Below are 14,729 nucleotides of genomic sequence, written 5' to 3' on the forward strand. Positions count from 1 at the left end.
GAGTCGGGTGATGGTTGATTGCCCAGACTTCATCATTTTGCCCGGACAAGGAGAGTTTATATTGATGAATGCTGAACATCGGTCCTGGCGGTTGGAATTGGCTTTCTCAGTACAACAAGCTTTTTCCGCGTTGTGCTGAGAAGGCCAACGGTTTGTTCACTGGTTTGTAAGGTATAACGGAGGTTTTTTTCTATGTGTTGCGCAGATGGCCGCATAGTTTTTTTTTTCACCTTCCGTATGTTAACGTGGGTTCGAGATTTTTTTGGTCGTTGGTTTTTTAGATTCGGTTGATCCATGTTTGGGGAAACGGTAGATTATTTTTAAGATATATAGAATAGAGTCCTTAGACTCCTATGGGACAAAATCTCGAAGCCGCGTTAGGTTTTTTGCTCAATTTGATTAGCTTGTTTATTAGGTTAGTTTTCTTGCCTTTGGTGTGTTGTTGGTCTGGTCAAATAAACTTATTTGTAGGATCCGAGTCGCTGAGGACAGCGAGCGGTTCACCTACGTTGAACCTTAAAATCGGGGAGGGGGGTATTGTAACGTAGTACATTTTTCTAAATGTAAAATAAGTATTTTGGGTCGATTGATAATTAAAAGAAAAATACCTCTTCTAATTTCAACGTTTTTAACGGTGTCCAAAACAAACCTCATTGATTGCATTTCTATGCATAATCTGTTGCATTCAGATGCACCTCTCGATGCTTATCTGTTGTCGGGGTTGTCATATGACTAAAAATAATTAAAACTTGAGATATTTATGTTGTCACTCCAGGAAAACTTTGTATGAAGTAGGTAGGATTTATAAGATAAAAAACAATTTCGATTTAAAACAAAACATAGAAATTACAGACTTACAAAGTGGCTCTGGAATGAAACAATATTAGATTAAATGGTAAAAATATATTTCTTAGGCTCAGGAGTGATATTGTCTAAATAATTCAGACAGAATTTTCGTGGGATTTGTGTCTTCAAGGGACTGCCACCCTACCTTTTGTTAATAGGGCTCTCAGGGACTCCATATTGGAGATCACTCGAGAATGATAGGCACATTTGATTTGGGAACCCCTCTGGGGACACTCGCTCGCAAGAGCCCAATTTGTGGGAAGACCACACTTTCGGCATGGTGGTCTGAAAGATGGAAACGGCTTGAGTCCTTCGGAAGCTCCACTGAGTGAGTAGAAATTAAATTTCGTGGTGATCAACTCCACAATGGCGCGAAACGTTGTGGGTTTGTTCTTAACCAAATTTTGGTTCTTTGCAGAGAGACTCCTGCTCGAGGGAAGGGAGCGCTCCGCCAGAAGGCTTAGCAGCTACCAGTGCGGTGAGCCAAATTTCCAATGGTTTCATCTCTTTTCTAGAGGCCATAAAGGGCGTAGGCTAAATTAACCTTTTCTCGGTTTTCAGGAGCCGGGATTTATCCATTTATTTATTCATTCATTTATTTCATTCGTTGAGTAATTTATCTCAAAAGCTTCAAAATCCTAGAAGTCAATTTGGTTTTGGAGACCTCCTGGAGCGAGGAATTTAAGCACGCCATCTGCCTCTGCCACGTCACTTTGGTACCACGTGCGCGGCCCCTGAGCTCTACGTCACAGCTCAGCATCTAGCATCACCGGGGAAAGCAGCCTGTCACCCCGCTGCATCTGAGGAACGTTTAAATTCTGAGGTCGGTCCTTTCCATGATTTAATTTAGTAGGGCATCAGCGCCAGCTGCAAAGTTTAGAGTAAATTTAGAATTTTGAGCAACCACAAAAGTAAGATAAAGACATTTGAAAATCCTGGTACATAGTTATTTAGTATTAAAATAAATTAGTTCTTAAATAAGTAGAATTCTGTGTGAAGCTTTATTCTGGACCTGTTAAGCGGCCCAGCTGTCCACTGAGCTAAGTTCCAAAATTAGGTGTCGTCAAATCAAGTTAAAGGTTCACACAGATTCGCAGGTTAGGATTAAATCACTAACTTACCACTGGCAAGATCTTAGAATTAATAAAGTTTCTATAATATAATTTGTGTTCGCTTTTTCATCTCCCAAATTAGGTTCCTCTAGCAAGCAATTTTAGACACCACATTTTTACTAAGTATTTAATTTCATTTTTTTGTGCTAACGTGCTATAGCTTTCTTTGAACAAGCCGGAGCTTTGCAATTTATTTAACCCCTTTAAAATAGCACGTTTCACAACCCACCCAAATTACGTAGAATTTAACGTACCTATATTAACATAACAAAAAGCCCATACAACCATTTCCAGTCGCCGTTACGACGCGGTGTAGACACATCTTGTGTCGACACCGTCTGTTTCGGTCACAATTCCAGTCGCAGAGTCGTCGCCGTGTCGACACAGTTACCAGCACCTCTAGCACATCTTGCATCCGCGACTTAGACCGCGACTCGAGTCGCCATTCCCGCGGCTGTCAAATCTGTCGATTTCCGTAGCATAACTTGTACCCGCGACTGCAACAGCCGCGTAGAGAACTCAAAGTCGCGGCGCGACTCGTCAGTGTTACCCGGCGAAATCAAAGTCTAAACAAATCGATATTTGCAAGTGGCAACACTGAATCGGAAACCAGGGATGCGCTAAATCATTCGTTCTTTGGTGGTAAAAAATCTAGTTTTTTGTCGATGGTTAAGTTTTTCCTGTCAAAGTCAAAGAACTTTCAAATTTTGTCAGCATTTAATTATGGGAAAAAATATGAAAAAATGTAAGTAATAGAGCCTTATATAATTAATATTGATAATATTCCTTAAAATATATATTGTTTAAAAATTTCTGTTTAATAAACCTTTTAAATAAAATATTTTTGTAAGTAACTATAATAATGGAATTGCTATTATTGGGTTTGTTCTCATATTCCTGTTGTAAATAGTGTTTTTCTTTTTCAGAATAAGTTCAGCATTATCCTAGACACGATTGATATCCCAGCACCCAAAGGAAAATATTATTAACAGGAACGTGCCAACGGGACCCGAAGTGGAGATTCAGGAAAAGAAACACACTAGGCAAGCTTGTAGGTTTCAAACGCGGAGCTGTCCGCTTTTCTAAATTAACTAAGATGTGAGAACCGCTTTAGCTTTAAGAACACCACCGACGAAGTGAACTATTAATAATAACCCTAATGGTTATGGCGTACCTATCTAAGCTGCCACAGTAACTCTCAAATAAGTTTCATATAGTTTTTCTTGTGCCAATAATGGATGGCATGTGTGTGTACTGTGTACCTAACTGTTTATGATGTGACAAATTGATATGAGAAGCTTATTTCATAGTCCTCGATGAAGTCATGACCATATTTTATTGTCTTGTTTATAAACCAATTTTCTTTCCAGGGTGATATTTAATTGTCCTACGCCGCATGTCGAAGAAAAAGGAAGAGAGAAAATACTTTTCAAGGGTAATAAAGAAGATTCTTACAATTTCTCTATAGTGGTTCTAGATGTTAATATATATTAGGTTTAATAATAAGAAGTCGAATATTGCAAGAATATATAAGGCAAAGCAATATACTATTAATTTAAATATTGTTTTTTTTCTCTCCTGTATTTTTACCTGAAAAGAAACAAAAATAAAGTAGGTAGGTAAGTACCTAGAACTCCTAGAAGCCATGATTAATTAGCTCCCCAAGGCCCACTTCATACCTAATGCTGACAGCAACTTATCATAGCATGATCGTATCAGGCCCTGTCAAACATGAAGTGAAACATCTAGAACACGGGTTTGATCTAGAGGAGTTTCAATATGGTAGACCATATATTATGATAACCGTACCTATGCTACCTACGCAGACTATGACATGAGCGTAATAACTCCTTCAAAATATTGTTGGTCGGCTCGGTCCAGTCACGTCACGGTATGGTGTTGTCAGGGGACGGAATGGTTTAGTGGGTGATGACTGATAATATTTCATACAAAGCATGATTTTGAGCCGGACATGATCCTGTTATAGCCACGTATTACATCATTCTGTTACAGTACGATGCAGCGGGCACAGGCCACATGTACATAGGTATGTTTTGTTGAAGTCGAGGAAGGTTCCAAGCGGTACCTAAATAGTAAGAGATTGTTGAAATTAGACATGTAACCGTGATCCTAAATATTACTACTAAGACTATGGCTTACTTAATAAGTTGGATAGTTTGTTTTGAACATTTGTACCTACCCACCTCATCGGCTTCATTTATGTACAAGCAAGCGGGCTCCGTTGTTAGGTTGATGAAAGTTTTGTGTAAGGAAGTCTTAGGATTACTTTTACAAACTTACGAACCTGAATTGAAATTTAAAAATCCTACATATGTACCTAATTACTTAATTGAGTACCTACAAACTAGCTGCTTGAAATTAAAGTTGTAAACATGATGGGTGTGTTGTGGTACTTGTAGGTATCACCGTGCATAATCAACATAAGAGTGCGTAAAACGCATTTAGTGATTGTTCCATACTTCCGTATTCCTTAGGGCAATAAGTAATTATACAAATTATATTATTACATAATATATGAAACTTGTTTTTAAGTTATAATTATCAAGAGTTTAGTTAAAAAAGTACAAGCAAACCACCCGCGAGAGCGAGTCGCGTTATAAAGTCGCGTAGACTTCGACTCGCGGATTGACATAAAGACGAGAGAATATTTTGTCTCAAAATAGGCAGTTGTGCTACGGATTTTAGTTCAAAGTCGCGATCGTTGTCATTTTCTGACAGTGACACCTGATCGCGAGTTTGTCGCGGCTCTCGCGCGTGAGTTGTGCTGCCAACACGCGACAAGCCGCCAAGTCGCGCCGATCTGTCACTTCTCACGCATGTCGCGGCCAGTTGTGCTAGAGGTGCAGAAATGGGGAAGGGTCGACACATGACACAAAGTGACATAAAGTGTGGTCGCCGTGTGCACACATTGTTACTAGTTTGCGACTACTTTATGCCAAAATCATTCGTTCATTCGTTCATTTTGTTCCTGTCAAATGGAAACTGTCAGATGGAAAAGTAGTTAAATAAAAATAAGTGACATTAATACGCCATCTCTAAAACGGATTACAAGACGTAATTATATATTGTTTGCATTTATATTACAATAGGACTTAAATTATTATGGGGAATTAAACTGCTCGAGTAATTTGATAAACTAAGTGTAATATAATCAACGCGCCACCACATTGTTTTAGTTTAGCCGGAAATGAAATTGTTTACTTCTCAGTGCCTGTGTTCATAAATATATTATTTGATGCATTTTTAGTACTTCGATGCGTATACTATACTTAAATAAGAGAAATAACGCTTTACATACTACGAAACTTGTTAATTATGATGTATAAATATGGTTTAAGGCTGAAAAATATTGCAGTAACAAAGTAGTCGCAAATGTTTCGACTTTGTGTCGACTCTGTGTAGACACATGACACGCGCTGTCAAAAGTAATAACAAAGTTACTGGATTTGCAAAATGGCTCCTTGTGTTCATTTGTTTTCAGATATTCTCAAAGTGTAAAAATGCCGTGGTCAAAGATGGGACTTAATAGATTAACTGTTTATTCGACTAATTAATGGAATAAAAAACGTTAATCTTCAAATTTTAATCACGATTAGTTTAGTCGACCTAACATAGAATTTAATTTTGGAATCCAAAATGGCGGCCATGCACTGTGTCATAAAAGTCGTCATGGATGTCGTTTTATACGTTTTAAAGGGCCCCAATTTTGAAAATGATGACCATTTTGGAATCCAAAATGGCGGCCATGCACTATGTCATAAAAGTCGTCATGGGTGTCATTTTATAGGTTTTAGGAGGCGCAAATTTCAAAAATGGTGACCATTTTGGATTCCAAGATGGCGGCCATGCACTATGTCATAAAAGTCGTCATGGATGTCATTTTATAGGTTTTAGGGGGCCCCGATTTAAAAAATGATGACCATTTTGAAATCCAAAATGGCGGCCATGCACTATGTCATAAAAGTCGTCATGGGTGTCGTTTTATAGGTTTTGGGGGGCGCAGATTTAGAAAACGATGACCATTTTGGATTCCAGAATGGCGGCCATGCAATATGTCATAAAAGTCGTCATGGGTGTCGTTTTATAGGTTTTGGGGGTCGCAGATTTCGAAAATGATGACCATTTTGGAATCCAAAATGGCGGCCATGCACTATGTCATAAAAGTCGTCATGGATGTCGTTTTATAGGTTTTGGGGGGCCCCAATTTTGAAAATGATGAATCCAAAATGGCGGCCATGCACTATGCCATAAAAGTCTTCATGGGTGTCGTTTTATAGGTTTTAGGAGGCGCAGATTTCAAAAATGATGACCATTTTGGATTCCAAGATGGCGGCCATGCACTATGTCATAAAAGTCGTCATGGATGTCGTTTTATAGGTTTTAGGGGGCCCCAATTTTGAAAATGATGACCATTTTGGAATCCAAAATGGCGGCCATGCACTATGTCATAAAAGTCGTCATGGGTGTCGTTTTATAGGTTTTAGGAGGCGCAGATTTCAAAACTGATGACCATTTTGGATTCCAAGATGGCGGCCATGCACTATGTCATAAAAGTCGTCATGGATGTCGTTTTATAGGTTTTAGGGGGCCCTGATTTCGTAAATGATGACCATTTTGGAATCCAAAATGGCGGCCATGCAGTATGTCATAAAAGTCGTCATGGCTGTCGTTTTATAGGTTTTAGGGAGCGCAGATTTCGAAAATAATAACTATTTTGGAATCCAAGATGGCGGCCATGCACTATGTTAAAAGTCGACATGGATGTCGTTTTGTTGGTCATAGTCATCATTTTCGAAATCTGCTCTTCCTAACACCTATAAATCAACATCTATGACGGCTTATATGACAAAGTGCACGGCAGACATCTTGGAATCCAAAATGGTCATCATTTTCGAATTCTGCACTCCCTAAAACCTATAAAACGATATCCATGACGACTTTTATGACAAAGTGCACGGCACACATCTTGGATTCCAAACTGGTCATCATTTTCGAAATCGGCACTTCCTAAAGCCTATAAAACGATATTCATGACGACTTTTATGACAAAATACGTAGCCACCATCTTGGATTATAAAATGATCATCGTTTTCGAATTCTGCACTCCCTAAAACCTATAAATCGACATCCGTGACGACGCAAGTTATCTTTATTTTCAGATCTAACAAATTGCTACAGAATACAAAGGACAAAAAAAGAAGCGAGGAGGTAATGAAACAAGCAAAAATACAGATGATTCCTCGACGCAATTGGATGCTTCTTAAATTGTGTCCAGATTTTTTTGTCATAAAAGTTTTTATTTTTCACATATTACTCTCACAAGTTCCGTGACATTTCGACCTTGTAATTTTTTAAGTAAATGTAAATTTTGTTTATCTATGAGGTTCTCACTAGAATAATATAATCAAAGTATGTTTATATTTGATGATTGAAATAGTAACGCAAAAAAATATATATATATTTGTGTCTTATATTCCTGCCGAAGACTTTTATTTTTCCTTTTCCTTCTACACAAGTTTGGTCAAGTAATAAGAATTTAGGGCTCTCAATTTTATTTTGACTTCTACAACAGTAAAGCTACGAGGCCATGTTTGGTATCGTTTTCATATAAATTCGCAGTACCAAATTTAGTTATGGTATCACATTGACACCATTCCAAAGTAAAAACGTATAAACTTACTTTCTTTTAAACTCCTCTTCACGCTTAAACTGCTGAACAGTTTTAATTTAAATTTAGTACACATATATTTTGAGTCCCAAGACAGGACATAATAAGTTATCTCAAAAATCATCCTTTAAAGGTGTGAAATGAGGTGTAGGGGGGAATTCAGAATTGACTTCTTGAAGTTAATACTGTTTTTAAGTTTAGGTTTGAAGTCATGTTTTTTTATATCGGCCAAGTGCGAGTCGGACTCGCGTATTAAGGGTTCCGTACATTAAGTCCGACTCGCGCTTGACTGCACATTTCTAATAGGTTTTCCTGTCACCTATAGGTAAAGAACTATTTTGTGTATTCAGACGGACAGACATACAGACGCACGAGTGATCCTATAAGGATTCCGTTTTTTGCTTTTGAGGTAGGTACGGAACCCTGAAAAGATTTTTTTTTAATTTTGTGGAATGGTGTCAATGTGATACCTTAAATAAATCCAGCAACCCAGATTTATACGAAAACGATACCATACACGGCCTAGCACCTTCACTGATGTAGATATATCAAGATAAAATTGAGAGCCCTAAATAAACTTTCAAGAGCGGATATCTCAAAAACTATTCAACATATCGAAAAAAATTACTGAATAAACTTGTAACAAATTAAATTAACTTTCATTTTGTATAAGTGGCCATGTCGCTAAGATGCATAGTTTCCGAGATATAATCGAAAAACCGGAAAATGGAACCTTCAAAGCCCCCTCTCTTCCCCCCGCTCAAGGACTACGGCCGGGGAATTTTGATACTAGTATGTTCACCTCCTAACTTGTCCAAACCAAGTAACAGAGTCAAAAATTGTGTTCCGAGCATTTCCCTCTACAACTTTTTGGAGCATTCGTTGGCTGACCTAAGTAGCTTATTGCATTTCTTTAAAAACTTTTCTGTAAAAGGTTGACGGGTGTTGGGTGTTTATATGGTTTTGGTCGATTATTATCATTTGCATCGCCCATGATGACTTACTAGAATTACTTACGAGCACACGAGACACTAATAGTAGTTTGACAAACCTTGGTTTTCAAGAGGTATTTTATATTGACATTTGCTGTCACAAATTTGCTGTCAGATTTAGTCGCAAACCGCACGCAAAGTGCACACAAATGTGTCGACACCTTGTTACGGAAAAGTGTACACACGGCGACGACACTTTGTTTCGAAACAATTCTAGACACATTGTGTGGACTCTGTTACGACACATCTGACATTTAGTTACCACTTTGATGCTTCTGCGACTGGAATGGTTATATGGGAGTACTTTAAATAGAGATGCCTATTTGTCAAATTTGCGAAGTGACAATTTTGACCAAACATCTTTTTGGAATATAATATTAGACACTAAAAAACGTTTGCTAAATAAGTTTTTGTCCTAATAACATTTGACAAAGTAAAATCATGCCAAATGATAATTTGACCAAATAAATTATATGCGAAGTGTAACTTTGCTAAACGTTCCTTTGGGAAATGAAACTATTGCGATAAGTTTGTTGGGAAGTGAAATTTGGCGAAAAGTATTTGGCCAAATATTTAAGATGTCTCCTCATATTTATTTTAATATCTCGTTGTGTTCACCCAGATGTTCAAGTCATCGGCCAACCGGACGCGGCACCAGCGAGTGGCGCACGAGTCCCGTGTCGGACCCGAGCACAAGATGTGCGACTACTGCGGGAAGGCCTTCAAGGTATACTAGAGGCACTAGAACACTCCACTACACACCTTACTGCTACAACATAAGGTTGCTAGTACGCTGCACGCGGCACCAGCGGGTGGCGCACGAGTCCCGTGTCGGACCCGAGCACAAGATGTGCGACTACTGCGGGAAGGCCTTCAAGGTATACTAGAGGCACTAGAACACTCCACTATACACCTTACTGCTACAACATAAGGTTGCTAGTACGCTGCACGCGGCACCGGCGAGTGCCGCACGAGTCCCGTGTCGGACCCGAGCACAAGATGTGCTACTACTGCGGGAAGGCCTTCAAGGTATACTAGAGGCAGTAGAACACTCCACTATACACCTTACTGCTACAACATAAGGTTGCTAGTACGCTGCACGCGGCACCAGCGGGTGGCGCACGAGTCCCGTGTCGGACCCGAGCACAAGATGTGCGACTACTGCGGGAAGGCCTTCAAGGTATACTAGAGGCACTAGAACACTCCACTATACACCTTACTGCTACAACATAAGGTTGCTAGTACGCTGCACGCGGCACCGGCGAGTGCCGCACGAGTCCCGTGTCGGACCCGAGCACAAGATGTGCTACTACTGCGGGAAGGCCTTCAAGGTATACTAGAGGCACTAGAACACTCCACTATACACCTTACTGCTACAACATAAGGTTGCTAGTACGCTGCACGCGGCACCGGCGACTGGTGCACGAGTCCCGTGTCGGACCCGAGCACAAGATGTGCGACTACTGCGGGAAGGCCTTCAAGGTATACTAGAGGCACTAGGACACTCCACTATACACCTTACTGCTACAACATAAGGTTGCTAGTACGCTGCACGCGGCACCGGCGAGTGGCGCACGAGTCCCGTGTCGGACCCGAGCACAAGATGTGCGACTACTGCGGGAAGGCCTTCAAGGTATACTAGAGGCACTAGAATACTCCACTATACACCTTACTGCTACAACATAAGGTTGCTAGTACGCTGCACGCGGCACCGGCGAGTGGCGCACGAGTCCCGTGTCGGACCCGAGCACAAGATGTGCGACTACTGCGAGAAGGCCTTTAAGGTATACTAGAGGCACTAGAACACTCCACTATACACCTTACTGCTACAACATAAGGTTGCTAGTACGCTGCACGCGGCACCGGCGACTGGCGCACGAGTCCCGTGTCGGACCCGAGCACAAGATGTGCGACTACTGCGGGAAGGCCTTCAAGGTATAGTAGTAGAAAACATAAGAGTGATATAAGTCAAGAAAGAGTGGTAGAGTTAGGCCAAAAAATGTCTGCAGCTATTTTGAGCCCACGCAGTGCAAGTGTTATTTTAAACGACAAACTTCTATGAAATTATGACGTATAAACAGGGGTGCGAAACTCCTCCCTTCGATCAAACTCGGCTGCGTACGGCTCAGCATTGCTCCGAGCAATTGTTAGGGTTGACAGAACTTAACGTCCCTTTGCGTGCACGGTCACAGATAATAAATAAATAAATAAATAAATAAATAAATAAATAAATATTATAGGACATTCTTACACAGATTGACTAAGTCCCACAGTAAGCTCAAGAAGGCTTGTGTTGTGGGTACTCAGACAACGATATATATAACATACAAATACTTAAATACATAAAAAACACCCATGACTCAGGAACAAATATCTGTATCATCATACAAATAAATGCCCTTACTGGGATTCGAACCCAGCTAATAATAACAATAATAAGCCCGCAGGGCAGCTTGTGGCGAGCTGTTGGGGAGTAACGACCCCACGGACCCGAGTGCTCCCGAGAGTCGGTCAGGGTCTCCGTCTCCGGCGTGTCTTCGTCGGTCGGAGTGGAACCCCAAGGGGACCCGCAGGACTCTCAGCTCTGGCTTGCCTTCATTGGCCGTCCAGAGAGGAGTCGTTAGAGCTATATGCTCCAGGGGTGGAAGTGAAAGATGCATAAGACGCGAGTTGGCACAGTGGCTGGTAACAGCCACTGGGTAGAAAGCGGCGCACACCTCTCGACACCCCTGAGCCGCTCACACCGATGTTGCTCCTGGTAGTCTTTACGACGGCAGTTTCAGGGGCCCATCTAGTCAGCGGCAAGTCACCGCCTGCCTCGATGACGGTGTTAACATTGTTATGGCAGGTGTCCGAACTCTTTACAATAGCCCAGTCTCATAGTCCACCTAAACTTCAATCCATAGACCGGTATACTGTTCTCTTTTTCTACAATAGTCCCAATGCCTGCTGAGACCGGTTCATGGGTGTCTATTGTTGCACCTGTGAACGGGTTCCAGCAGGCGTTCTACATGACATTAAAGCTCTCCAAAGGGCCTCTACGTGTTGGATCTATATCCCCACGCAAGCCTATCAAAAGACCGGGATTTACAGGCCCGTGATTCCAAAAAAGGAGATACAAATAACAATAATAATAAATAATAGCTTGAATAATAATAATATAATAACTAAGCCCGCAGGGCAGCTTGTGGCGAGCTGTTGGGGAGTAACGACCCCACGGACCCGAGTACTCCCGAGAGTCGGTCAGGGTCTCCGTCTCCGGCGTGTCTTCGTCGGTCGGAGTGGACCCCAAGGAGACCCGCAGGACTCTCAGCTCTGGCTTGCCTTAATTGGCCGTCCAGAGAGGAGTCGTTAGAGCTATATGCTCCAGGGGTGGAAGTGAAAGATGCATAAGACGCGAGTTGGCACAGTGGCTGTTAACAGCCACTGGGTAGAAAGCGGCGCACACCTCTCGACACCCCTGAGCCGCTCACACCGATGTTGCTCCTGGTCGTCTTTACGACGGCAGTTTCAGGGGCCCATCTAGTAAGCGGCGAGTCATCGCCTGTCTCGATGACGGTGTTTACATTGTTATGGCAGGTGTCCGGACCTCTTTTACAATAGCCCAGTCTCATTGTCCACCCAAACATCAATCCATAAACCGGTATACTGTTCACTTCTTCTACAATAGTCCCAATGCCTGCTGCGACCGGTTCACGGGTGTCTATTGTTGCGCCTGTGAACGGGTTCCAGCAGGCGTTCTACATGACATTAAAACTCTCCAAAGGGCCTCTACGTGTTGGATCTATATCCCCACGCAAGCCTATCAAAAGACCGGGATTTATAGGCCCGTGAAGTCCAAAAGGGAGAAACAATAATAACTAATAATAGAATAATAACAATAATAATAAATAATAACTTAATAATAATAATAGATAATAGCTTGAATTATAGCAATCCTAAATAGCGAAAGGGATAGATATTAGAAAGGGACAGCGTGATTCGACCCTGAACCGCTGTCAAACCTCGGTTTTGTAGGAAGTTTCCTTTCTGTACGGTAGTAATATTATTTATTCTGTGGCAGCATTTAATTTTTATACCACATTCGTTGCAGACAAAAAAAATGCTAGCGGACCATATCAACACGCACACAGGCGCGCGGCCGTTCGTGTGCGCGCTGTGCGGGGCGGACTTCGGGCACAGGAGCGCCCTCTACCTGCACGGACGGTACAAGCACAAGATACCGAAGAAAAACACCAGGGTCACTGTCAAGAAAGTTAAAGTGAAGACTGAGGAGGTTGATGGCGGGAGTTAATTGTGTTTTTTTTTTGTCAGAAACCGAAACCAAAAATATCGGACAAGTGAGAGTCGGACTCACGCACGAAGGGTTCCGTACCATTAGGTAAAATTAATGTAACTTTTTGGATTACTTTTCTGTTTTGTTGCAAATAATATGCAAATGTTATCACTCGATGAAATACCTTCTAGCACTACGAAAAGTAACCTAGATATGTGTAAGACATTAATTAAGCTTACTATACGTATGTACATGACAATTTTGTATAGTTAATTAAAGATTAAGTTAATAAAAAAAAAATCTGTTTTAAATTATTTTATTCAAATCATTTTCAGTTAAAACGTGTCCCGCCAACGATCCGCGTCAGCGTCATATGGTAGTATCCAAAGTATTCAAATAGTTCGGTAACGCCATACACAGATAATATGGTGTACCGAACTATTTCAATACTTTGTTACCTTGAATTTTAACAACGCTAAATAGCCGAAAGGGAAGGTGCCGGTATCGTCTCGGGTCGTCCCATTCGTTTTTCGTCAAGTCCTATTCTGCTTTCGTCACCCATTCTGCATTCGTCACAAACGCCGGTGGCTTTCAATGTAGAACGAGTGACGTAAGCAGGATAGGACTACTTTAAGAACTTGAAAAACGAATGGGACGACCCAAGACGATACCGAGGCACAGAATAACTAATAGTACTAAGGACTGTATCGTTTATTATAAATACAATTTTACTTAGCCGTTTTTTCTGGTATTATATTTTTATTAAAAAATTACACATATAGTTTAATTAGTGCTTTAATAATAAGTAACATTTCGTCCTGGGAGATCACGTAAAGCATATGGTTTGGACAATATTTACCCAATCCTCCCGAGTAACTACAACGATTTTGGACAAATACTACAAGAAAATTTACGGTTTGCGAACAAGACGAGATATTACACAAAAAAAATCGTACTATGTAAACAGCAATTACATATGATTCGTAAAGCGAAACATCTGGGCATAGTCTAATCATTTCTTTTAGTTGGAAAAAAAGTTTTGGATCTGTGCTTGGTGGCCTTTTAGAGAATATGGCATGTTACTTACGACAACCCCGACTTTGGTATATAATATAACCATCATGGAGCGTTTCTATCGACCTGTTCTAGCCATGGTTCAACGCCATGAATGTCCGTTAGGCTTTGGATTTCGGTAGATTCTTTTAGCTGTTTCCCTCATTTCGCTGGCGTCAGAAATTGACGGGCATCCAAAATGTTGCATAAAAAGTCGTTTTCATGTAAAGATAAAAAATCACCACATTTATTCTGTGGATGTTCAATTGAGCAATCATGAAAAGGACACTTAGATGGCATATTTTGGCAGCATATTAACCTTTTGTTTCTTTAAATCGTACCAAGGAATCGGTGAAATAGTCTCAAATTAAGCTCGATAGGCTTGTCCAAATTACAATTGCTAGACGGTATTAAAATCATCATAAAGTCCCTAAAATAAAATAAATGTAAAACCTTCTTATATCAGACATGGCTTAAAAATACCCCCAGATTATACCTTAAGAACATAGTAATACAAAATAATACACACGTCAACAGTTAGACCAGGTTTTATTTGTATTTATAATAAACGATACAGTCCTTACCGTACAGAAAATTCACTCGTTCACAACTCACATTTAGGTATAAAATTATACCTATACTCGCCGCCTGCAAACAAAATTGAAACTTATATACCTACGTAACCGCGCACGAACCGTGAATCTTCCTTGCGCGCCACAGTTTTATGACCGAGCTGTGAGCGTCGGCACAGGGTTGAAACT

At 40.8% G+C, this 14,729-nt stretch overlaps 1 protein-coding gene and 1 long non-coding RNA gene across 2 annotated transcripts in view; both read left to right on the forward strand.

Moving 5' to 3' along the window:
• LOC134677460 (oocyte zinc finger protein XlCOF19-like) overlaps positions 1 to 13,161 on the forward strand; it is a 34,738-nt gene extending 21,577 nt beyond the window's left edge. Inside the window, exons 2-3 of the mRNA XM_063535942.1 lie at positions 9,262 to 9,366; positions 12,733 to 13,161. Coding sequence (XP_063392012.1) covers positions 9,262 to 9,366; positions 12,733 to 12,933 — 306 coding nt within the window. The 3' untranslated portion in view covers positions 12,934 to 13,161. The remainder of the gene's footprint in view (positions 1 to 9,261; positions 9,367 to 12,732) is intronic.
• On the forward strand, positions 2,342 to 3,520 carry LOC134677515 (uncharacterized). Its single transcript, XR_010100040.1, has 2 exons — positions 2,342 to 3,009; positions 3,329 to 3,520. It is a non-coding gene; the product is annotated as an uncharacterized LOC134677515 (long non-coding RNA).
• Positions 13,162 to 14,729: the final 1,568 nt, after the last annotated feature.

Source organism: Cydia fagiglandana, chromosome 26 (assembly GCF_963556715.1).
Source record: "Cydia fagiglandana chromosome 26, ilCydFagi1.1, whole genome shotgun sequence".
In the NCBI taxonomy this organism is placed as follows: Eukaryota; Metazoa; Arthropoda; class Insecta; order Lepidoptera; family Tortricidae; genus Cydia; species Cydia fagiglandana.